The sequence below is a fragment of the Stegastes partitus genome, unplaced genomic scaffold, assembly GCF_000690725.1.
Source record: "Stegastes partitus isolate 25-593 unplaced genomic scaffold, Stegastes_partitus-1.0.2 Scaffold349, whole genome shotgun sequence".
Lineage (NCBI taxonomy): Eukaryota > Metazoa > Chordata > Actinopteri > Pomacentridae > Stegastes > Stegastes partitus.
In genome coordinates this window covers 281,446-308,275 of record NW_007578080.1, presented here as the reverse complement: position 1 = coordinate 308,275, position 26,830 = coordinate 281,446, and the positions used below count along the sequence as shown (strand labels likewise).

Here is a 26,830-nt window from a genome sequence, read left to right as displayed (position 1 = left end):
AAGACTGCACAGCTTTGTGAACTAAACTATTTAAACTATGAGTTTTATACAGAAAATGAAGCTGGATACCATTGCTGTGCAATATTCGGGTCTTATCCACCAGGTACTTGTGAGATGGAAGAAAGGCCTCTTTATCCAGCAAAAGAGCCTCTGCAGCCTTGGCAGAATCCTATACACACACACACACACACACACACACACACACACACACACACAAAAGCTGTTAATTTTTGATTAATCAATTACAGTGGCTGTCAATATCCTTATAATGGGTGATGGATCAGTGAAGCATTCAATGGCACTGCTATCATTTTTCTTCCCTGACAACAAGAGAACATTAAGAACAAAACCAAAGGTCTACTTTGGTTAAAAAAAAAGAGGAAAAAAAGAATACTAGTTGGCTTAAAACTGCCGTGTGAACAATAGGATCGTGCAGGATCCTCCATACCTGGGATGAGCTGCCATTTGCTGAAGCCAGTTTCATTACCTTTAGGATACTGCAGACAAAAACAAAAATGCATAAAAGTCATCCAGCTGGATTAACATTAATTACATTACTATAAATTAGTGACACATTCCAGCAACACCAATTATCACCTGAGTTCAGTTTTAATCTCTTCATAGTCCATCTGGGATTGCAGTTTAGCTTCTAATCTCTGAATTGGAAAAAAAAAGAAGAAACATTTTTTAATTCTTAATAGGAGACTCATTAATTATTGGAGTCGCTACGGACAGATGAGGTGTTCCTCATGTGTTGCAGCCACTTACCTCGATAGCTTCTGTCTTATAGGTCAGCTGACGTTCCAGCTCTAGAATCTGATTGGCTGAGGTCTCTTGCACTTCCTGCAGTGTGAACTGCATTCGCTGAATGTTTTCAAGAAGTCGGAGGATTTCACGGTCTTTAGCCAGCAAGGCAGCCTCCAGCTGGGACGGCAACACATCACCCTTCTCGTTCTTCTCCTGACAGGGTGAGAGGGAGGCATGAGGAAGTGTAGTGTGAGGACGAAGTGGAAAAAGGTGATTAAAAAAGGAGTGAGGGCAGTCAGTTAATTACATCCTCTGAAGTGGTGATGTGATACTGTTTGTCAGTGGTTTGAGAGTGTGAGGATTTGTACAGAACAAATGCATTTAAAGTACAAGTTATGGTGGTCATCATTTTAAATTTTTATTCAAGGGATACTTACATGATTATGTTTAAAGACACTGTACTATACCTGTATGTCTGACAGGTGATCTTATACTTTTATAATATACTAGTTTGTCCTTGTTTTGATTAAAAAAAGAAAAGCAAGAATTAAAGGACTGAATTTGACCATGCACTTGAAATGTAATATCAAAGAGATAGACAGTCTTGTTAAGTGGTGATTTATATGCTCAAGTATTTACAGAAAATTTGCCAGAAATGTTTTTTTTGTGTTCACATAATTATTTATTTGTGTTGTATTTTCTTAAAGTTTTGTCTAGATGAGGATGATGGGTGTTGCTGTCTATTACCTTAGTGACTCAGTCTAAAAATAAATCACAATTTTCAACTAACTGATAACTGTCACAACAACAAAATAAAAACATGAGAAGATTATTTACTTTGGTAAAAGTAAGATCACCACAATTTAAAATTACTCAAAAATGTATTCGTCTAAGTCACTTGAAGTGTCACAGGTAAAGTAACTTATAATGCAGGAAATGGTTTGTGTCAGTTTGTTTTTGTCAATGATGCATTAATATCTTCAGATGTCTTCAGCGAGCTTTATTAAATATGTTTCGTGTGTGTGTGTAAAAAAAAAAAAAAAAAGACTTAATATTCTGAAAGTGATCATATTTTAAAAGAAAATCTTTTTATGTTAAACCTACAAAGTAGCACATAGTTGTCAAAAAATGGAGTGGAGTGAAAAGTACAATATATTCCTGTGAAATGCAGTTAAGTAGAACTACAACGCGACATGTAATGAATGAACACCTCCAAAAAGTACTAATTGAATACTAGAATTGTAGTCACTCACTACTGCACTGCTGACTAGATGTGGCCATTAAAAAAAGAAGTATTTTACACCTGACATCACATTGTTCTTACCCTGCTAGTGCCCTCTGCTGGATGGCAGCTCCCTGTGGTGGCACTCTGGCCACTGGCTAACTGCTCCTTTAGCCTCTCCACTTCCCTCTGAGCCATTTCTGCTCTCTGTGCACAGACACGGTATCACAGCGTTACAGTTTTCATTCACTAGCCACATCAATAGGCTCACAAGATGATCAAGGTGAGTGTGTATGCATGAAGCGGTGAAGGCGCCCTTGCTCAGAAATTTAGAGAGGAGTGAAAACCTGAACAGAGGCCCAAACAGACGAGTGCAGCCATCGGTTTATTCTGCTGAGGGGGCTGTTTAGTCAGCCCACTTTATTCCCCAAACTGTTTACCTGCTCTGTCACACCCGGCCTGCTAATTAATGATTCATTTTGAGAACATTTATCTAGAAGCTGCTGGCAGAGAGCAGCAGAGTGAGAAAAAGAGTGCAAGAGAGAAAAGCAGAGGGAGAAGAAAGGAGCAGAAGAAAAGAAGTATCACCAGGATAGGAAGCAATCAAGGCAATGAGATAACTAAGAACCCTGGCGTTCGGCACTCCGGCATCAATCGCGCTCGGCAGTCTCCTGTTCTCTGCTGAGTGGAGCCGTGCTGCCATAGCGCGCCCACCGACGGGGGCTCAGGTTTACACTCGCTAATCACACACTCAGGGGAGGGGAGGTAGAAGGGGGAGGAAAGGAGGGGGGAGCACAGGACGGAGGGTGTCTAATTAAAGCCAAGGCTTGATTACAGGAGTGATTACCTTAACGAAGGAGCATCTCAATCAGAGAAGTGCACAGGAAGACTGTACTCACCTGGTTTGCTTTCTCAAGATTCGCCATGATGGCGTCGACCTCCTCAGCCCTAGAACACACACAGACAGACAGACGGACGATGGCAGGATTACTGAGGAGATATTCTCCTTTTTAAAAAAACAAGCTCAACTAGAACATAAAGCTGAAAACTGACAGTAAGGTTATTCAAGTAAATGTCACTTTCATTTGCTTCATACATATTTCCAGAAATCTAAGTTTAAAGAGTTTTATGCCTTGGATCATTACCTTATAATGATTGATTCAGAGCACAACCAAATACAATATACAGTAGTGTTGTACTTGTTCTATCTAGATCTACAGCTAGCATAGCATGCTGTTAAATGTACACACGAACACATCTGCGCATACACTATACTGAGAGGCCTCTGTAGTGTCTACACTATATCAATGATAATGCACAAAAAACTCTCACTAACCTGGTAGATTAATCTACCAGAATAACCATGACCTGGATGACTGAGAATCTTCACAGACATCTCATTAACCTCTATTTTTGTTAACACACTGTACAGTTCAACATAAACTACAGTTTGGAAAACTGTCAAAGCCAACTCAACACTCACACAAAAATCCAACAATATAACCTTCATATAGGGAGGCTCTATTGCAGGACTGCTGAATTAGATGTCATTATTAATTAGACTGTCATTATTAGCTAGATGTACCTGATAAAATGGCAATGGAGTGTATTATTGCTTTTCCGCTGGCATTTCAGCACCGGAAATTCAAAATTGCAGCCAGGATTTTTGAAACAATTACATCATGAGTCCAAATTTTTGGTATGCCACCACATATTTCACTTGTCATCAAAAAATCTCTAATAATTACATAATTTAACAGTTCTATTACTTTTTCTTCAAATCCCCCAGCAGGTTATTTTTAAAGGATCTTTTTTTATTATTATTTTTTACATTAAATTTTAACTTGAAAACAGCTTAATACCCAATTGTCATATCAAGATACAGAGAAACAAATCAACCAAGTGTAATTTCAAGTTTGACTGTAAACTGCTGTACAGGGATTGTCCTGGTGACACACAGCCCTTCTCAGAGGTGGCCAAGCAGTAGGTAGATGCTTATATGATCCATTTCCTCAGAACTCTGGAGACTGAACTCCAACTTGCCTCCATACATCTAACAATCAGAGCAATCTAATTTAAACAGAAGCTCAGCAGGATTATTCATGAGGTTTGTTTGAAGTTCAACAGTTTCATTTTGCACACATGGGACCTGATTTTCAAAAGGTAGATAAGGATGAATTAACGAGGATGCTGTGATTGATTTAAATATGCACATAGGATTCTCAAGTTTCAGGACACAGCAGTCCTTTTTACCAAAAGAGGAAAACTGTTCAAAGAACACGCCAGACTTTTTAAATCCAAATTAGACTAACTAAATTCAGCCAAACCTTCATTATCTTTTATATATTCCACCTATCTGCTCCATTGACTCACATCAAGCTGAGTTATTACCAAAATGTGATGAATCCAATAGGATCGTTGAGTTTTAAGGATTCAAGAAAGCAAAATACAGTAATCCAGTACTTGTACAATGAGACATAGAATGAGTCAGATACTGTCTGAAACCAAATCTATTCTTGGCGTTAATTATCATCGGTACAGCTCTGGTTTCAGAGGGTCGTGGCAGTGCCCAGGTTCTATCAATAAGGCCAGGATAGATGGCACCCCACTGACAGCAAACACTAACAGGTGTCAGCGCCACGTTTAATGAACTTGTGCAGTACGGAAAATGTTTTGTATTGATTACCTGTTCAGCTACTCAAGCCGAAGCAGACAAATAGTCTTTCTTATCAACATTGAGGAAACAGTCAGTGAGAGTAATAGAGGCCGGCGCGGCGTTCGGCGGCTCGGGGTCAGGAAGGGATAACTGCAGCCGGAGCTCTGGGGTCAGTGCTGCTACTGTCAGCCCACACGACTGTGACCGGGACAGCACACACACTTTATGACAAACCACATCTCGAAGACAGTCTTTCAAACTGCAACTCTGCGCAAAAGGTAACGCTGAACTGAAAATGTGTCCAATCCAACAAAATGGATGGCAGTGGGTCCAGAAACATCACTTCAACTGTGCCATGGATTAAGCCTGGGAGAAAATCCATTAGCAGCGGCTGACTGTGCTCTGGAGCACAACCCAAACAAAGGAGTGTTTACTTTGAATGTCTATCGACATCCTTCATACAAGCTCAGATTCATTTCAGGCGTGCGGTGGATACATTGCGCTCAAAGACCAGGACAAGGTAGAGTGTTTTCTGAAGCAATCTTTAAATGGAGCAATTCTTCTTGAGGGCTGTCAAGGCCGAGCTGCCGGTGAAGGCAAACACAGACCTCTCTCATCGACCTGCATTAGTGGCTGAGTCACTCTCACTCTCCGCCTTTACAATGGCATTCCTCAGCTCTACACTGGACGTGAGTTTATGTAGGCAAAGTAAGACTGGAAATGCTACAGCAGGCACCAGTGAGGAAGGCCACAGAGATGGCAGTGTGCAACCATCACGACTGCAGGAGGGAAAGGTGGAGTCTCATGAAAGTTTGTCAGAAATATGTGGTGAAGCAAACATAAAATGTAAAATATGAGGCAGACTCTTACTTGTTGGTCATCTCCTGGTTGTATTTACACCGAAGGTCCAGCAGCTCTGTCTGTGCAGTATTCAAAGCTGGTGAGAGACAGGACGGCGGAAAGTAAGATATTAACTTAAAAAAAACATATGAACTTTAACCTTAAAGCTACATTGCAGATTTATTTAGCCATTCAATTTCTGAATACATTAATACATTTTCTATATTTAAAACACAGCTTGCATTTAGTTCAACATTGCCAGTGTTGGCGAACCTTTAACAGTCAAAGAATTCCCTGAAAGCACATTCTTTACTGGTACATTCAGTTAAACCCAAAGTTCCTGGGTAAAAATGTCTCCGTTTTAACTTTTATTTATGTAAACAGAGCACCAGCAGGACGACGGTGTTTCAGCAGGGGGCACCATACTGCAATTATACAAGTAGTGGTTCTTTAATGGGTTTAAATTAAATTTAACAGCTCCAGTACATGCCAGTGTGTAAACCACTTACATGAATGCAGAACTTTGATCTTCTCCTCGGCTTCTGATAGTCTGTCAGCCAAGCTAACATCAGCACTCTCCTCCGCCTCCCTAAGAGAAAAGACTCTGTCAGTTCCTTCACTACATCATGGCCACACGGTTAAAGCTACAACAACCCAAACTTTAGGCCTTGAGACTGAAAAATGCCGTTAAAAACCCTAAAATCCTCCCATCACGGGAGGGCATGTGTGGTGAAGGTCACAAAAACTGAAATTTCTAGAAGCAATGCTGATATGTTTTAGGGGCACTTTGGAGCCACAATTGATGTTTTGGATAATGAGGATTACTTTTCTTAACCATTTTGCAAAATTGGAGTTCTTACTACAGCCCAGAATGTTCCCAAGACAACTGAAAAAGTTAGTGTTTGCTAAACGGAGAAGTCTGATTCAATCAGCTCACAGACAGCAAATTATTTATCATGTACTTTTTACAATATCAGAACAAAAGCTGAGCATTGTTGTTTTAAATAGCGGAAAGTGTGACAACTATGTGTGTGTGTATGTATATATATATATATATATATATATATATATATGCATGCACTGGAAAATGTTTATAACATTCGGGCTAAACGTTTAATGAAAATATCAAAATCATACTATGGACAAGTGCAATACTAAAACCATAGGACATGCACTTTTTTGACGAAGGAAAAAAGTGTCACAACAACCATTATAAATGAAGCACTGTGGAGCTACAGAGATGCCCAAACTGTAACTCTACTGATGTAGAGAAGCTTGCTTGTTTGGTACAGCTTTCATTTTTGGTGGAAAAGCAATCCTAAAATAACCTTTCCAACTAAAACTGTCACTCGTATCTTTCATTACAATCATGACTGCATGGAGGTCAGTCCTTAATAATATTCTGACAATTTTAAATGCTATAAAGTCTTAGGGACAGTTGCGTTTCACGGGTGTTAAGGAGGACTATTTACTGGTCCTCACCCTCGGTCCTCAGCTCGGTCCTGGCAGTTCTGCTGTGGGGAGCCTGGAGCTCCAGGAGCCGGTGTGCTATTGGGGGTCATCAGGGAGACTGGAGAGCTGGTTTCTGGGGTCTCCTCTGTCACGGCTGCTCCTGAGACTGCTGGACCGTCCTCTGGGGGCTCTGTGTGGATGAAGATAGCTGCCATGAGTTTATAAAGTGAGTGCCCTGATACTGAATATGATTTATTTTTATATGAAATATCCATCTTAAGCTGACTATTTTTCACACTTCTTCAGATATTCTGGTATAATTCAAGACCTGCTGCATTTCAATGAACCTTCCAGCACTTGCAGGCATGTGCTGTAGCAGCAGCCACTTGAGCGCTACCTGATGTAAATGATTTTGGCCTGACCTGTCTTTTCAAGGCACTCCAGGTGTTTCTTCCAGTGCCCGCTGATCTCTCGCACCAGGGCCTCGCTGTCTGGGGCCGAGCTCTGAAGTTGCTGCAGCCTTTCCTCCAGGGAATGTGAGGCCTCCAGCACGGGAGCTGGATCTGTGGAACGAGACACAAACAAATCTCTGCAGAAAGAACTACTAAGACTCACATGATATCCACACACTTCTACTTTTCAAAAAAAAGCAAAATAGCTGTTTTACTGTGTGCGCTGCCTGTAAAGCACATTACAGAGTTTTCTGCATCGCAGTTTCAACAGAAGCAGACTATTCCACTGAGACTTGTTTCCAAAGAGTGACTCTTAGACTTTCCCCACTCAGCCGCCTTTGAAAATTTCACAGGCTGGACCTAATGACACAAGTGTTGTTCCGACCCTTCACATGTACAAAAATCAAATCTAATGAGTCTTCTTACATGCTCATGAATGGCAATGAAGACAAAAAGATTACAATGAATATGTGACAGAGACTTAAGTCCCAAGTATACACCTAGGCAAAGTGTGGAAAAAGTCTGCTCCTGAAAAGGGGGTTAAAAAAAAGCGGGATTCTTTAGCACAACAGAGGAGCTGTTTTGCAATGCATGCGCGGCAGCACCGGGCCCATGGGGCCAACTAGGAGGCTGTTTCTCAGCTAACAAGTCTCCTCTGTATCATTTGATCATTTAAATTATTATGCCAGGAATTCTCAGGAGGCAGCTCGGCACTCCACATCACAGGGCTGTTTTTAATCTTCCCCTTCCCTTTCTTCCCCTCCCGAAAAGTTCAACAGCTCAGAGAGAGAGAGCTGCTCCTGTTGTGTACCTGCCTGCCGAACACCAAAGGAGGTGACTTCTAGTGCCAAAGCACAGAGAAGGAAGCTCAGGGGAGCTCCTTGACAAGGGGGGAGGCAAGATGTAGAGCCACACGCACACATACGCACTCACCCTCACGCACACACACACTTACACACACACACACACTTACACATGCACACACACGCGCGCACACACATGCGCACACACACACACCGCAGCCCTTCAAAACTCTAAAAGAGGAGGAAAATCGCTGCTTTGCTGCACAAACTTTTCTCCCACAGCTTTCATCCACTCATCTTAGACTTCTGTGTGGAACTCAATTGGATCCCTTCTTCAGTATGGGCACTGACTGAAGTGACTTTTCATAAGAAGTTGGAGCCACAGACGTTTAAACTTTGCCAGATGCCACTGAGAGAATCCAAACTCCAAGCCGCCAGGCCACGAAAATAAATGCTCATCAGAGAGCCAAAACTTCTGCAATGTGCAATTTGTTGAAATCCTGGTCATACATTGCAGCTCGTCATAGCTGCATTTTCATCAGACAAACATTTTGGGCCATTTAATTGATTGAGCTATTTTTCCCAGGACCGTTTACAGTCAAACATTGTCTGCATTCATTGTTACACCAACTGTGGAGATATTGCATCAGTCACAAGGGACATCACTATTAAGAGCACAGCTCTTCTAAGACAAACAGGATGACTTAAAGCACTGCTATTCCATCGACCCACTGTCACAGAAATCACTTTATCAGCCTCTTTCCCATATATCCTTTCAACTTTTAATGATCAAAGGACAGAGATTATAGTAAGGGATCTCTCACGCATGGACAAGCCAGGATTATCAATCAGTGGCAAGGGAGTAAAGTAAAGTCAAATTTAAAGTGAAGGGATATAACTTAAGTCTGTATACAAAATTAACCCCCATCAAAGTGGAGCAGCAGGGATATTCTCTGAGGGCCCAGGATCTACAGTTACTGAAGGAGAGTCCAGAAAGACTGCTGATAACTTTAGAAAATAGACCTACTAATTGATGTAACTAATAAGAAGCAACGGAGCTGCTTCTTAGAGCAGCTCTGATGGTAAATCCACCAAATAAACCCTGCACTGGAAGATGAATTCAACACTCACCCGAAAGCTCACATTCCTGTTAATCAAGAAATATAACATAGCTGACGAGGCATTATGTACATTGAGTGAGTCGCAGGGCAAATAAATGCTTCAATCTTTAATTCATGTCTTATCTTAATTATGGATGATTGGATGTCTGCTCTGAGGTCATGATAAGTGATTGGGCAACAGCAGCTCATTTAAGCTAATAAATCACAGGACATTTAATCCACCATTTTCTCTGGTGGATACAGGTCCAGGTCCACAGCAATCACAGCCACTGAAAGGAGTAATTCCTTTTCTTTTTGGTCTCCAAATAACTAAAATGGGAGGCTGTTTAGAATTTGCCTGATTGACTTTCGTTTTTAGCAAGGCTGCTGTATTAACTAGATCTCAGAAATGACAAGTGACTATATCTAAAGCCAAAAAACAGAGCGGATGTGTTAAAGCAAACCACAGAGTGACTTTGAAATTTGTTGGGGTTAGCCTTATATATTACAAATGAGGAGAATTTACTATTTCCAGCCCTTTTTTTTTAAACCTAAATTATTATTGTTATTATTTTTATTTTTTTTTAATTTAATTTAATTTAATTTAATTTCATTTCATTTCATTTCATTTCATTTTTTTTAAAGTATTTGTTTGGTTTGTATTATATTGATGTTTTGTAATTATGGTCATATATAGTTCTTTTCATAATTTTCCATATACTGATGAAGTGTTTTTATTCCTACTGACTTGTGCTTAAGCCTGCATTGGTCTACACTCCACACTTTGCTGTGTGTGTGTGTGTGTGTGTTCCTAATTAGAAATTACAACGCTATCAATACCAAGAGAAGAAACGACCAAACTACATACACAAGATCCAAGTTTATAATGTAATAAGCCCTAACGGTGTAACAGCCAACAAAAGTTAGCATTAGTTTTTAGTTTTTGCACTTTCTTGGCTGTATTGATATTGAGTTTCATCACTTCTGCCGAGCGAAAATGAGGTTACCACCCTGTAGCTGCTTCATTGTGGTCACTGCGTTGCTGTTTCTGTGCTATTGCACATCTCAAAGCAGGAGGCATTTACTGTATCAGGGTGAGCCTTGAGTTCAGGGTGAGCAGGAGCCAAAGCCTGTCAGGAGCTGGACGGCTCAGCAGACTGCGGGTGGCACAGGGGAGGAGGGTGCACAGGTTCGCGATGTGTGTCTAGGTGGGTGGGGGTGGACGAGGGTGGTGTGCGCCAAGACAAGCAGGTGTGTCGGGGCGGTCCGTCTTGGCCCTGTCAGCGATACACCATCATTAGGCGGTGTGGGCGCAGTAGGGTGCACCATTATGTCTCCCTGGGCCCTGTGTAATTACGCTCTGACATAATTAACCCAGCAAGCCCATTAGCCAAGCATTGGCTGGCTGAAGAGAGAAAAAAACGCTATAATTATTTGTTGTGCGCATGTTAATGAGGCCAGCTGTGTTCCCATCATACAACACGAACAAATTAATTTACAAAGCTGTGCTCCAAGGTTTTTTCTTTTCATTCAAAACAGCCTTGTTTTTTTTCCTCTGAGTGGACTTCAAGGTCCATAAACATGCTCTGCCGCTGCTGCAACAAACAGTAACACTGCTGTAATATCGTTGTCAAGGACCAAAACTAGGTTGACAGAACACCAAGTCTTTACTTTCACCTTCACAGACAATGTAAAGTGATATAAGATGTGTAGAATAAATTGCTGCCTCTTTTCCTCTGTCTGTCACGTATTAGTTTCGATTAGAAGAAACACAAACTGCTTGTAACAAATTCAGAGACATGACTTCTCTGTTTGTGGCGTATTTTAAACCAACGAGCATTTGATATTCAGATAGCGAACCGAACTCTCAGTTTACCTTGATGTGGCAGAAGGAGTGAGAAAATACTAAAATAAAAAGATAGGTGGAATGAAAAAATATGATTGTGGGAAGCGGCGGCTTTTGTGTGCGAACAAAACAAAGCTGAAAGAGAAACTTTTTAACCTGTTCTTTTTCATTGCTGTTCCATGTCTTTGTTTGACAGACTGAAGGACGAAGAAGGAATGACATCAATACCAAGACATTTTAAAGCTCAGAACAAAGAGTGGAGCCAAGGAACAAAGAGTAGAGCTAGACAGCATTTAAAATTAACACGAGATGCTGCAGTGAAAAAAGAAGTGCCAATGACATCCAAACCAAACTTCACTGGAAATTATACAAAAATAAAACCACCTACTTCCCATTCGTATTTATTAGACTTGTAAGACAAATCACAATGAATTAACGTCATCAAATACAACCGTGTATTGTCTACACATTTTTGAATCCCATGGTTACATCTTATCAGCTCTCAGGTACACACACATACACACACAGACATTCCTACACACACACACAGCTGCCGTCTTTTAAGAGCACACTCTCTCCTGGTCCCTCTGGGGTCTCCTACTCCACAGGGATCAGTTGGAGAGGCCCGGCTCTTTTATGAACATAATGCATTATTAAGCACCTCAAACATCTCCTGGGCCTTTGTTTATTACTGCTCTTATTAATCACTTGTGCATAATCTCGTCCCGCCCAGAGAGCTTTCATTTTCCATCAGCTTTTATATGCCCTTATTTTCCAACAGACTGCCACAAATGCACAAGGCACTTCTCCTCCGCTCTCACCCTGACTGTAGGTACTCAGCTGCACAATTACAATAAAGCCAGCTCGTAGTGCCTTGCAGGCCTCTCGTACTGGTGCTTGCGTTTGTATGTGGGGGGTTGAAGAAGGACAACTATTCTTTATGCATTTGAATGACTCTGAATTACTAAGGTCAGTGCGTTCTGTTCAGATGATCTCATAGCCGAGGGAAACATCTGATGGGAATATGTAAGGCACTCATAACCATCTCATAACACAAGACGACATGTGCCTTAATGTGACAAAAAGCTGCTTGTACTTGTGCTCTGCTCTGCAGTACCGCTGGTCACCACTAGCAAGCACTGTTGTCATAACATTTCCACTAATACACACTCATACATTGACACACACACCTCAGACATGCCGTAGGCCTGGCGCATACACACACACACACACACACACACACACACACACACTTAGAGGGGTGTATTCAGATCAGAATCTTCACAAAGTCTCAGTGAGCTCCCCGCTCAGATAAAAGGAGATGTGTTCTAAAGGAGAGGGGGAGCGGGGTGGATCCTGAGGGATGAGTGTGTGTACTGAGAGGAGGCGAGGAAGAGCAAACACCTGGAGCGTCAGTCTCAGGGCTACGCCCCTGGCGACAGGGCCTCGCTGCTCTCACAGAGGTGGCAACAAACGCCGACGTTCAAACGCCACTCGTACACACACGCACGCACACACTCCAGGAGAGAGAAGAGCAGGATGAGACGCCGAGCAGGAGAGGAAGAAAAGACAGAGGAAGTTAGGTGAATCTCTGGGAAACCGATGAATTCGGGCAGAAGCTGCCACTGTTTTTCAGCGTTCAGTGATCAGGACGTGTTTATATGCACTGATCAAAACCGTGCGGAGGTGATATAAACATTGTTAGGGAAACACTGTTAACAGGCCTCTTTCAAGCCCCAGACTAGGTAGGAGTTACAGTGCACAGCGTGGGGAGATGTCACAGGCAAATCAAAATATAGAACGCTAATGAAACACTCCAGTGGATTGACATCTCGGCTTAGGGGCCTCATGAAAGGAGACAAAAAAAATCACTTCAATCACTTGCATCAAGAAGTTATTTCTGTTCTGAGTTTACTGTTGCATTCTAGTTGCCATTGAACGAGAGCATTAACAAAGCGTAACATTATCACGCTGATATCTCACAAATGTAATGGATATGTTATTTGTATTCAATAGTGGGCACAGCAAAGTGGATAACTGATATGTGACCAGATGTTAATGATATCCAGATACAACAGGTCACATATTGAGCCGCCGCTGCTGCCCCCCCCCCCCCCCCCCCCCCCCCCCCCCCCCACCGTTCGCCTTTTGCATTCATTAACTCAGCTGTTGGCCTGCTCTGATTGGACCAGCGGCCTTACTGTCGGCACATAAATGAGCACGCACACACACATTGAGGGAGAGGCACTTTCAAATGAAATAATAGGAGGCAAAAACGTCCTGCAATGAATAGTAATAACTGCATTAAGATTAACGAGCACGGCGTGTAAAGAATAATTGCATCTGTCAAAAGATTAAAAATACATGAGCTGTAGCGTTTGTTGGGGGAACGGTGGGAAAGCTCACTGTTGTGTTTGAGGGGCAGAGAGAAATGAAGTGGGGCCAAAGCCAAATGACTGTCCTCCGGTGTACCTGGAGTCATCCATTCTAGCAAGAGGTGGGCAGCAGAGGGGGTGGGGTGAGATGTGACCTTGGACACCAGCAGCAAGATGTACAGTGACAAACAGGCACAGGATACTGTAGGCCCTACTCACAGATGGCAGATACTGCAAGGGCCCAACACACAACTACTCACTGCTCTGACTTTGGTTTGGCTGCAGTCAGAGTGGTGCAGGGCTTTGTAGCAATAAAGGAACCTAATGCCGAACCCAAACTGCGCCATATTTTTGACTTCTGAAACTGACAGACAGTACGTGAGTCAGACATTCTGGCTGAAAGACATAGCAGACTACAAGTAGAAGTAAAATTTATTTTAAAATTACAATTCCTACGTTAATTCTGGATCCAGCGTTACATTACTTTACGGAGGATTGTTTGCTGTCTCGGGAAGAGCTACACCAGTATCATTTTCATCTGTGTGCATTTAGCAGACAGAGGAGAAGTACTAAGATCTAGTATTTAACTTAAAATAACAACACCACAGTGTAGAAATACTTTCCTGTACAGTGAAGTATTCCCTCCACAGAGCAAGTTTTCCCCTTTAATTGCTTTTTAGCATGGAATCATTATCAAATTAATTTGGCCTCTTGTTGACGAGAATTCACAACTCTTGCATTAGAATTAGTGACGTCATGTGTTATTTAACTTTGCAGCTGCATTCTTTTTATTCAATTAATTTAATGACTATATAGAATTAATGTAGCAGAGTAAAAGGTGCAATGATTGCCTCTGAATTATGATGAAGTATGAAGTACAAAGTAAATGTACTTACTTTCCATCAGTGGCATTTAGTGATCTAACTACACACTAACTTTAAGGAGCATTTTTTCCCATTGCTACTCCCACAAATGTCTTAGTTAATGCACCTTAGTGATGCAAATTTGCAATTAATCAACTAAACAATGAGGAACATGGGACTTTGAGTGCCTGAGATTGGAGCTACCTGCTTCAATCTATTGCTAAACCATCTCTGATAGACTTCTGTGAGCCGACTTAGCTTGCAGCAGAGGCTGAAGGAGTGAGAAGGAAGCCTCAGCCAAAAGAGGAGGAATACACATGAAACAGTTTGTGTCTTTTTATCAATCTAGATTATGTTAACAAATCTTGACACTATAATTAGAAATCAGCTTGTTTTGTTCAGAATCTGAGAATCTGCAACTCCAATGCTTCAGTTTGCCGTTTTGGACTCCAGGATCTGAAGAGCTGCCTACAGTCAGCTGGGCAAAGCTAGCTCACTGAGTATGTCAGATCAAGATGCTGGAAACTGACTAAACCACAACATCTTCCTTTACCTTTCCGAACATTAATCACAAACAATACAATAAGGATATGGCAATGTTGTAGTTGTTGGAAAGTATCTTTTACAATGTTAGGCCAAGTAATGAAAAGTAATGTAGGACTGATATAACTGCATTATTAAATCATCCTCTGTAGAAAAAAAAAAAGCTTTTTACAAAGTAGTGACTACCTGATGGTGGACGCTAACTCTCTGACCTTTGCTGAGAATGAAAACAACTAGCTTTACTCTGTATGAGTCGCAGTGACATGGTGAAACAGACTTCCTTTGTAAAGGTAAGGTCAAATGAAGGTAGGAGGCCGACTGTGCTACGTCACCCGGTGCAACCTGATACAGGAAGGTGTGCTGCTGGACGCTCAATATAATGACCACACAGAGTCCGTGTGAAAAATTACACTGTACATGAAGAGATAGAGGGGAAAAAAATATTCACTATCTTGGAAACAAATGCTTTTTCCTGCACATAAAAGTTGATGCTGGGTGAAAGTGGTCTTTGTTTTTATTTGAAAATCTTTGTTCTTGAACATAACATAACTCTTAGTTGACTCTATTTGCTACTTGAGAGAGGTTTGTGACAAAATGTATCCCACAAGACGCTCCTGGGCTTGAATTAAGGCCTTGATATAAAAGGTATAGGTCAGAAAATCAAACTGAATACATCTTCAAAGAACGGTATTTCTTATCAAGGAAATAACTCCATTCAAAGTGTGTGAGTGTGTATGTGTGTGTGTGTGGTGGCGCAATATCAAGCAGGGGACTTCAAGGAAAAATGGAGACCTTTAAAAGTCAGTTGCTGCCGTCGCTATTTCTCTGACGCAGACTTTTATCTTGTATTCATTGAATCTGTAAACAGCATTCTCTACTCCTGCCACAAGTGTTTCTCTGATCTAGACTGAGATTGGGCTGCGTTTTGCTGCCGTCTCCTGCAACAAAGAGCAATACAGTACATGTGCCCTGGCACTGAAATAACAACTGAATAAACACACAATATGTCTTTCCTCTGCTCTAACTTACTGTCTTTGCCCCTTTTTCCCTTTTCCCCCATTGGCCTCATCAGACCTGCGTTCCACACAAAGCCAGACTTCAGTTGGGATTTTAATTGGCCCTCCACAATCAGCGGCAGAGCTCCTCAAGGATGTGTTCGCTCCTCAGCCAGGCTACACTCAAGGACCAGTGCTGGGTTTTGAAGTGGCCTCACGCAGAGTTTTGGAAACCACTCTGAGAGCACAGACTTTGAAAAATAGATAAGAGCCACAGGGTATAGGGTTTTATGTATCTTATATCCATGTGCTGTTGCACCATATCTATCTATGGCAGGAAAATTACTTTTTGGTTGCTACGTGAGCCTTCATATATACATGATACATGGTCCATTGATAGTGGTGGGGTTGATAGGGAATAGATCTCGGGGGAGTGATCTTCGAAGGGAGAAAGATCATTCTAGAAGTAAGTGTGGTGTTTATGCTGCTGCTGCTGTTTGTGAAGATGCACATCTCTGGTCTTAGTGGGAGACTCACCTGGGGCCTCGATAAGCTGTTTGTAGATTCCCAGGAACGCAGACTCTGCCTCCTTACTGCGCTTGTTCAGAGCAACCACCTGCAGGGGAGAAGATGCCATTAAGGTAAACATGGAATGATGTAATCCTGGCATATGTCAAACTCACAATGCACAGAATATTTATATTTCTAGCATTAAACTGATGCTTTTACACAGAGCAGAAAGCAGCAACACCTTATATCGCTCACAAAGAAAAAACAGTAGCAAGAGCAAAGGTCAACCTCACAGCTTCCTGCCAATAAACCAAACAAACATTTCTGCATGTACGTAACTGAGAAATACTGCAAAATTCACAGCTTAAAAAAAATTCAGTTCTAAGACTGAGTTTCTACTGTACATGAGCATTGACAACTAGAGAAACAAGGCGTAAACTATGACGATATCCTCCCTGTTTAACTGGCAAGCTGTTGCGTGTTGCGAGGTGACATTTGGCCTGTTAAATGTAGGTGCCGGTGTGTGCGAGGAGGCTCGCCAGTGGCCTCCATCACCAGCAGCACTCAGCACCTGCTATCCTCGGCTCGGCGGGTGATGCAAACCAATTAACGATTCATTAGGAGGGACAAAGAAAGCGAATTAGCCACCACCTGGCCCCATGGAGAGGGCACCTGCACTAGTGGGTATGTGGGTTACCCTAGTCCCAACTCCTGCTAAGACCTCGGGCCTGTTTGTTAGTCAGAGGACGCGCTGTGGCTGCCTCTTGACGTCCTCTGCTCTGCAACAGTAAATCAGATCAGGCTCGTCCAAATGACCCCCCACTCCAAGAGCAGACGGAATTCAAATTATTGTCATCTATTGTCTATGTCATTTCTGTCACTGTTGATTACAGCCTCCGTCGGATCGGCTCGATGGACTCCACCACAGAGGGTCAAGCGTGCGGTATGGCTCATCGTTCATTTCACAAAAGCTGAAAACACTTATGAGAATGGTGGCAGTGTGTTGGGGCTGTTTAGTGGGGTTATAAATAAGGTGTGTGGAAAATAGCGAAGAACGGAGAGCCATTGATTTACTGGAAATGACTGGTGTCTTCCCCAGGGAGGCATAACGACAGCATCATGTTTAAAGAAATATCATAAAGATCAAGCAAATCCCCCCCCATCACTCCCACTTGGAGCAGCTCAGAGGAGTTCATGGAAAATGGAAAAGGCTGGAGCCCAATCAATACAGATGCAATAGTCTGCAGCTCTCAGCCAGCTCCCTGCTACACTATGCTGTTGTTTCACTCAGCTCTACCCCAATTTAACCCACGCGCCCCCACCCGCCAACCTCCATCTGCCCCCCACCCACCTCTCCTCTGCTTCCAGGACATGACGTTAATGTTGGCATGTTGGCTGACAAGCAGTGAAAATGTGTGAAGCACACTGGCACCATACACGCTGTTTGCAGCTTTATGAGTAGGTTATGAGTGCAACATCAACTTGTGTTGCTTCAGCTAAGGTTGTGCTTTATCCCCATTGATGAGAGATTGTTTTTGTGTTTGCTTCATTTTTCCTGCGAGGAGGGGCCACTTGGTGAACCAGGGCTTGTTTTTAGCCAATAACAACTCTCCGCTCTTTAGTGTGGCAGTGAGCAAACCACCAACAGCAATCTGTGACACCAAGACAAACTGTTGCCAACCTGAGCTTACATCTGAACTACATGGCCACTGCAGAAGGGTGTCTGAACCCACCGCTAGTCATCAACTTTTCACTGACAGTCTGTTGGCTGGCCTGCCTTCCTCTGAAGCATATACATCAAATGAGGTTCCCAACTGCATATGTAAAAAGCTTGAGATCCTGTGAAGCCAACAGCTAGGGCTCCATCTTTCAGAGACGTGCAGGGTCCCCTGGCCCTCCATCATCCTTTAACGAGAGAACACGGAGATTACCTCCACAATCACACCATTAACCTGCCTACAGACGCTAGCAGAGACATCAATCACACGCCTGTCTGATGCCTTCTCACGTAAGCGCCCACTCTGCGTATAGATACCCCCCCACCCAGCCCGCCCTTGCTATCATCAAAGCACTTTGAGTTGTCGTGCATAATGTAGGCTGATCACAGAGTCATCTTCATGTCCATAATAATCCTCCTCTACTCAAGCTCATGCGGTTTCCAAGCCACAAGTCTCAAACTAGCAGATATGAGGAGATAGAGCTATTGTGCAGAGAGGTTGGCTCGAGGTAGGACTACAACTGGCAAAATCTCTCCTCCTCCTTTGGTAGCGAGATATGGCTCCGGCCCTCTCTTTGGCTCACAGTGCATTCTTTGTTTTCACCCGTTTTGTGATAAAGGATACGGCTACCGAGGGAATGGGCTTGGCCGCAGGTTGATTTTACAAGCAGGAGTAAAGCCCGGGGCAGAGTAGCAAGAGAGAGACAAAGGAAACCTGTTAGCGCTCCTCCATAACTCTTCACGCAGCAACAGAGTGGGCAGAGCACAGCCTCTGGGACAAGGCTGCTGGGAAATACTTACTGATAAGCCTTTGAGAATACTTACAGTACCCACTAGTGAGTGTCTGTGTGTGTATCAGTGCGTGTATGAGAACAAGCTAGCATGTGTTGAGGAGAGAGAAATAAATGAAGGAGAAGAGAACAAATTTAGAATGAAGTAAAGGAAGCAGAGTGAAGGGCTACTGAGCGACGTACAGAGACAGACAGAGAGACAACGGAAAAGAGAGGTTCCCATAAAGAGTGCAATTAGCAATTATGCAGTCATCAATTACAATTATCACAACTGGTGATTATGCAATTATCACTCTAAATCATCGTTTTCCCCCTCTGCCTTACCAGTTTGCCACCCCCTGTGATTTGGTTGTTTGAGGATGGGTTGTGATGATGCAGGTGATTAGAGCATGCGACAATGATGGGGGTGTTGGGCGGGTGTCAAGGCAGATCTTGCACTGTGTGTGTGTGTGTTTGTGTGTGCAAATAAATGTGTAATGCTTGGAGCATGTCTGCATATGCATCTGTGCCTGGGTGTACACAGCATGTGATTTAATTCTGTTTTCTGCATATGTGCATGCGTGCGTGTGTGTGCGCGCATATGTGTGTGTGTGTGTGTGTGTGTACACAAGCAGTGCTCATGGATACACTGCCTCCATCTCAAGGTGAATGTGGTCGGTGCTGTGGGTGGTTTGGGGACAGCAAATGTATGGTTCCACAGTCCCTGAGGCCTCTAAATTACCTGTCATCTTCCCCATGATGCAAAGGTCAGTGCACAATCATAGGGAGTCCATCCTACTGTGCTGCTCACTGAGCGCCAGTCCAGCCCACAGGCTGACAGGATGTCACAACAACCCCAGTCCCACTCCATGCTTATTAGAACAAAACAGTGGGAAGCCCACTTCCACCACACCACTTGTCACAAGACCTTCCAGAAGAATCCACTGGATTCCTGACAAATGTTCAATCCTTGCAGTTAATATAAGTGTCAAGAAAATGAGGAAAAATATGGTCAGTGCTTTACTATTGCGCACAGGAATCGATAATTGAGTGTTTTTTCAACTAAATTTGCATAGGTGAAATACTTCCAACAGCTGATTTTAATTATCCTCACATATGCAATGTATAACATCTGTTATTTATTGCCAATTTAGTTTTTTAGTCACTAAACATTGGTCTTTTATTGGGAGGTCTACTTTTTCCAAGTTTCTCACAAAAGCTGTGTCTACATTTTAAACAATATCTCCTGCTATCTATGCAGTTTCTTCAGTACAAATAGGAGGATGAAGTACCATAGCAACTCATAGTGGCTTCAGATCCAAGTGTCACCTGTAACTAACTGGCAACGTACGGGTCTGGAAAATAAAGCCAAAAACTGCTGTTCTTTGAATGGCCATTTGAGGCTAGCTCCAAAAACAAATCAAATCCCTGAGACCCCCAATGTTAGGATTTAAATTATCTTTACAGCAAAATCAAACATGTTCACAGCCTGGCACAAAAACAGTTTTGGCCTGTTTCGATAATTTTCTGGTTCATGACAACTGTGCAAGGGGCAAATTTTTATATAACTTGCCTATTTAAAATCGTACTGACGTTTAAAGTTAATCATATTTAAAGGTCTGGCTGCTTTGAGTGACAGATGGGTGCCATATTTGGACAGTTCATGGCCCAGAGACATTTAAATGACCCATCTCAGCTCCACTAACGCTCAATTAGATTTCTCAGGTACATGTAGTCACATGTACTAATACTATGTCAGTTCTTTCTATGAGTCGCAAGTAACATTGTGAATGTTAATTGCTAACTTGACTACCTATGTAGCTACTGTAGCTAATATTATATGGTGAATTCAGTTATGTGGCTAAATCATACTAAAGGTGTTGTGATTCATCACAAGTGAGTAATACACACAAATGAATGACAAAACACAACAGAGTGTCTCGCCAGTCAGTTGACCAACTCCTTCTTCGTCCTTCCACACTCTCTGATGGATCACCTGGAGTTTAACGTGTTTTCCCAGCTACAGACAGTAAAGTACGGAAGAAACCTACAATCCTTCAGTTACATGCTTTCATTTTCTTTTATGCGATCTGTATGTTAAAAAACAAATGCAAAACTATAATTTTCTCTTCAGCAGCATGGAAAAAGATCATATTTTAGCTGTGCCACCCAGTACTTGTGCAGCTGTCACTGCTGGCGTTTGTTTTGCTTTGAGTGTAGGTTCACAGGAGAGGCGGGAGCAGAGAGATGAGTTGGTGAGGAGTGACTGATGAGTGGGTGGAGGAGAGGGGCAGAGGTAAACACTATTGCAATACAGTCTGGACGGTGAGAGACCCGTGTACACCCACGCATGCACGCCCACGCACACACACACACACTCGAACTTGGAGGCACGCAAACATCCAGTTGCTCTCACGCAGATGCACACAACACACAGACTGTGTTTGAGGGCAGATTTAATCATGGTGACACCCATCTCGGAGCAGTGGTGGCAGCATGGCGGTGGCTGTGGCCGTCTTTGGATGCCCGGTGAGATGAGCAGTCAGAGCACTGACACACATCTCGTCGCCACGTCAATTCCAATCAGCAGTGGCTGTCAGTCAACTAGCCACGCTCACAACAGGCCGACGCCACCGCCACTCAGCCACTGCAGAGCTGCCATCTCAGCCAAATAAATGGCCGAAGCTGACCACACCAATATTCTTTTGAAGCACTTATCCGCTGTTCATGCGAGCGCATGCTGCGACAATGCAGTGACAAATTCAAAGTGAAAATACAACTCGACTCATGGTAGCCTGGAAGCCTTTCACGAGCAGCTCACTTGTATTTCAATGGCTGAATGGTTTTTGAATGCTGCAATAAATGAAAGCACAGTAGGAACTTCTAGTCCTGCTCTGAGCTAAATACTAATGTGATCATGCCAACATGCTCGCAACGCTGTTAATGTTTAACAGGTATAATGTTGACCATGTTCACACTTTTAGTTGAGTGTGTCCGCATATTAACAGCTGCTAATTAGCACGAAACACACAAAAAAGTGATGCTGATAAGAATGTCATGAGCTTTGCAGAAATTTAGTCATTAACCCGCATTGGACAAATTGTAATTTTAACTTGATGGTGCTAGAAGTAAAGTCCGTAGATCACCAAAGAGATTACATTTCATCCTGAGGAGAGAAATACATTGACTCTAAATCACAATTGTCAATCTGTCAGATATGAATATCTGCACAACAATTTACAGAAATCCATCTGATATTCGCTCAGATATTTCAGTCTGGACCAGAGCGGTGGACAGATGGACTGACAAACCAACACCCTACAACCACGCCGCTAGCATGGCTAAAAAGGCCCGTCAAGATATGATGTAAGGTGTTTCACTAGAATATGAGGCGACATAAAACGAAAGAGACCTCGGGTCAGTGTCCCAGTGGAGAGTGCTGATAATGACCCAAGCTGAGAGAGAGAGCAGATCTCCACAGATCAAGGTGGAGCTGACGTAATCCCGACGGACGTGGCACACGGAGCTGCATGAGAGACAGAACATGGCACGACATTACACCGAGATCAAAGGCCCTGCTGTCTCCACCACGCAGCAGGTGCCTTCTGGGTCCCCCTCACCATCAACAGGCAGGCGAACCACTGTGCTACCCGCCCTCTCGACAAAATTCAAAAGCACCAGCCTATGCGCTAACACCTCAAAGTCACAGCAAAGTCAAAGTCAAGAGCCGGTGAGAGACAAACGCGGAGAAGAAAACAAATCTTTTCTGAATGTCTTTGTAGTTCAAAAGACAGGAGTTGTCATTTTCTTTGAGCTTGCTCTTTCCAATGTTTCATGCAGCGAATGACCTAAACCTTGAGGAAAGTGTGTCTGCTGAAAATGTATCCATCATGGCATGATGGGAGGGAGTGCGGGCGTGCCGAGGGTAAGATGAAGGCACTGGTTGAAGTGCTGAAAGGGAGGGCTGCGAAAAGTAGTAATGAGTGCACCTGGACTAGATTTCAGTGCTGGGAGAACTGTTAAGAGGAGAGAAGAGAGGAGAAGTGTAGGTAAGGGCTAATTATAAAAATAAAGTGCCCCCATTATCCCGGCGCTGTACTGCCCTAGTGAACAAAGCTACAACAGATGGGGTGTCATGGGTAACTGTGCCAATGTGAGCCAAAGCCCTGGAGTGGATGGACCCTGGCAGGCCGCTGGTGGAGCAGTTCTGGCAAGGGGGAGGCACAGCTGCATATCTCGCCCTCAGACACATGTTGACAGTGTTTCTCTAGCCCTGCCTACACTAGTCAAGGTGAGACAGCATGACACGAGGGGAGAGAGAGGGAGTGGGAGAGGGAGAGAGAGCGCTCCACTATGATGGATAGCGCTCTCTATCCACCTCTCCTCTCTCTCCCTCTTAGAAGGCTGGTGACTTTCCAGTGAGGCAATTATCATTGCGGAATGCATAATAGCCTAATTAATTACAGGTGTCAGCGCTGCCTTTGTTTCAGCATGGAGGAACATCATGCCAAAGCCGCATCCGCTAAAAAGAACAGCGCTGATGAACGAGCCTTGAACCACGGCTAGAAGAGCGCAGCTGACGGAGGAATGAGCGCTGTGGAGATGACTTGAAGTCTGCCAAACAATCCTGCGTCTGTTGCTAACAGAAGATGGATTGGAAACACATGGTGCAGAAATTAGGTCCATTATTTGCTTGATAAATCTGCTGTTGTCAATCGCAGAGCTCGGAGGAAGATCTCAGGTAGGCCCTTTGTACGACGACTCCATGGTTAATTTGGTTCCGAGTCAAGGAGGCCAGCGTAACGTTGGTGGCAGCACTATCAACAATCAAACAGCCCCCTTACTCGTGGTGCCTGACAAACATGGCATATCATTTGTCCTGTCAGATTTGCCGATTTCATTCATTGTAGTGCGAAAGCCGGAAAGCAGACAATTGCTGGGGAGAAAGAAACAGGACCTGCGAAGGAGAGACGTGAATGATGGGGTGACTAGGGAGGAGAGACAGCACAGAGATTTGTGTTATTCTCCTGCTCAGCGAAACACAAGCATACATTGGTGCAGAACTTAATAGAACGTCACATTTAGTGCGTGTGTGTGCATGTACGTGTATGTGTGTATGTGTGTGTGTGTGTGTGTGTGTATGTGTGTGTGTTTGTACTGTACAGCGTGTGTGTCTCTTTCTATGGGGGGTCGTGGCGGTAGGCTGATAATCCCTCCACGCCCCCAGGCAGTGGGGGCTCATTGTAGAGTACATTGAGTCTAATAGGAGCGGGCGCTGCAGTTGTATGCAGCTCTTTCTGCTCCCACTGTGAGAAGAGTTTTACATAATTAATGACTGTTGATGTTTCCCAGGTAGTCGCCCGGCAAATTCACTCCAGACTCGGCTGCCACTGTCGTTGGTTCCACAGAGAATGAGCGACACTAGAACAGACAGCTTACATTACAGGCATAAATAAGGCAATTTTGTACAGTGTCTTCAGACATTACTGTGAGGGGGGTTCAGGGCCAATGATTCGACTTGCTTCAGAGAAATGCTCAGAAAGAGCTTTTCTATGTCTCGGAGTCTACAGAGAATTTGCGCTTGATGCGAGTAAAACTGCTTCCTTTAGTGTTTTTATAATTCTGTATGCTGTTAGAGACGCACAGATGAAGAGGCGCCGTTTCAAGATAACAGATGACGGCTCAAAACGGATGATCATTCACGTCTGCATGAATCAGTCTAATCTGAATGTCGATCTTAATACATGTGAGCCTGGTGGTCTGGGTTTGTATTCTCCAGACCCCTGGCAGTCTGGCAAGGCCTTAGGGCCCTTGCACATATTGCTGGGAGGCAGTCCACATTTATACTGGAGCATGTTAAATTAAACATTTAAACACGACACCAAGGGAAGGCTATTTTTTACTGCTCTCAGCCCACTACTCATTATTAATTTGTAATAACCTTTAAGGCTTTTTGATGTCATACATATTTTACAGAGAGATATCACTCCCAGCCAGACTGGAGAGGGCCTGTCGATGACAGATCACCAGAGTGCCACCGAAATGTGGCTTCGTCTGCTATAATTAGGACCAGGTGAGGGTTAAGAGTGATCTTTGGACTCTATATGTATATGCGTTTGTCTGTACACCAACTCACACTCATGCATCAATCTGATGACATGTCAGCACCCAAAGATTGAAAAGTAGAGTGGCCAAAAAGAGAGAGGAAAGAAAGAACTAGAGAGCAAAAAGATTTTTTTTTTTTTTTTTAACTGTGTAATCTGGCTATAATTTTAAAACCTTTTAGGTATTTAGGAATGGCCAGTGTAAAGGAGTTCATTTCAGGTACATAAATCAGCAGAGTGGATGAACACAGGGGGAACTGGAGGCATTAACACCCCACTCTGTGTCTCCTTCATACTCCTCCGTTAGAGGGCTGGCCAAGACCCATCTTGCTCCCGCTCTGCCGGGAGGCCCTCCATGCCCGCTGGATGCCAGCCTAAAGCTCATGTACGCTGGTGCCAACACGCCACTAAAAGCTGTAAAACAAATGAGCTCTGTTTGGTTAATGTACACTGATTGACCTCTGCTGCCAGGCATTTGATGTCATGATTGTAATGACCAGCATTCTGCCTGATCACTCATATACAATGTGACAGGCGCGAGGTGGCATTTCAGTTTGACTGAATGAGGGCTAATCAGAAGAGATGCCTATAGCAGCATAGCCGACGTTTCCAAATGCATATCCTAGCAACAATTAATAACATTTAAAACCTTCAAATTTTGTGAATATTTCCTAAAAGTCAGTTTACCAAAATTTAAAAAAATAAAAATAAATTAATAAATACAATTCTATGGTAATTTTATTCCTGCTCAATAAAATGGAAGGTGAATGAATTTGCATTTGTGGTGCAGTATTGAACAAGTGTAATTATATTTAAAAATTCAGTAGGTCCCAACCTTGCTTTTTATCTTTGTGGTAAAAAGCAATTTCTACATGAATCTTTTGTCACATTGAGCATATCTTGTAGTGCTTCACAGTTATAGCAAACAGTGACTTGCCCTTGTTTAGGTTTGAATGACAAAACTACATTTTGAATGAAAAAAGAAATTGTTGGTGAAAAGCCATCTGTTTTATTTTGCATTATCACCTTTCTGACCCATAAGATTCATCAAGGAACCCATAAGAGAGTTGGAGCTGGAGCCACAGAACACACTTTACCAGTTTTCATTGCAGTTTTTCAGGTGAAAAGTAGACACAGTTCATTGCAACTTCTTTTTTATTTTTTTGGTAAAAAGAACGCACAATAGACAATGCTGACAGTGAGGTCTGTGGATTATCCTCAGTAACACGGACATTGTTTGCAGAAAGACCTGCAGCTTCTTTTTTTTTTTTCTTCCTACAGCTGTGAGGACCACCAACAAAATTCTATTCAGATCTATTGTACTGGGGTGCAGGCTGAAATCTCAGAGACACAGTGCTGTGCCAGGGCTTTAGACACTAAATGTAAAATGAAGGGATTTCAAAAATAATGCAAATATAATTTATAAATTTACATTGTAAAATTTGCAGAAAAAAAAACTTAATCTAATCTACCTTGATGTAACCCTCTTGCATTTAAAACAGCACCAATACCCTTGTTACACTTGCAGACAGTTTGTCAAGGTACTTTGCAAGTAGGTTGTTCGCTGTGGTTCTTTGGTGGACTTCAGCTGTCTCTGTGTCTTCTGTCTCTGAAAGTAATCCTAGACTGACTCCATGACTCCATGATGTTGAGATAAGGACTCTGTAGGGGTCAGACCATCTGTTGCAGGATTCCTTGTTCTTCTTGTCACTGAGGGCAGTTCTTTCGAAGTCTGGCTGTATGTTTGGGCTCATGTTGCAGAATGAGTTTGATAAAGATTAGACGCCTCCCTGATGGTGCTGCATGATGGATAAGAATGTACACATTTAATGCAC

General features: G+C 43.0%; 1 protein-coding gene across 1 annotated transcript in view; it reads right to left on the bottom strand.

The window, feature by feature from the left end:
• The window catches only part of cux2b (cut-like homeobox 2b), an 83,265-nt gene that overhangs the window by 8,470 nt on the left and 47,965 nt on the right, over window positions 1-26,830 (bottom strand). Inside the window, exons 4-14 of the mRNA XM_008284161.1 lie at window positions 16,432-16,510; window positions 7,340-7,480; window positions 6,948-7,107; window positions 5,975-6,054; window positions 5,496-5,562; window positions 2,869-2,917; window positions 2,072-2,176; window positions 769-960; window positions 598-656; window positions 449-497; window positions 70-169 (exon numbers count right to left, since the gene is read on the bottom strand). Coding sequence (XP_008282383.1) covers window positions 70-169; window positions 449-497; window positions 598-656; window positions 769-960; window positions 2,072-2,176; window positions 2,869-2,917; window positions 5,496-5,562; window positions 5,975-6,054; window positions 6,948-7,107; window positions 7,340-7,480; window positions 16,432-16,510 — 1,081 coding nt within the window. The remainder of the gene's footprint in view (window positions 1-69; window positions 170-448; window positions 498-597; window positions 657-768; window positions 961-2,071; window positions 2,177-2,868; window positions 2,918-5,495; window positions 5,563-5,974; window positions 6,055-6,947; window positions 7,108-7,339; window positions 7,481-16,431; window positions 16,511-26,830) is intronic.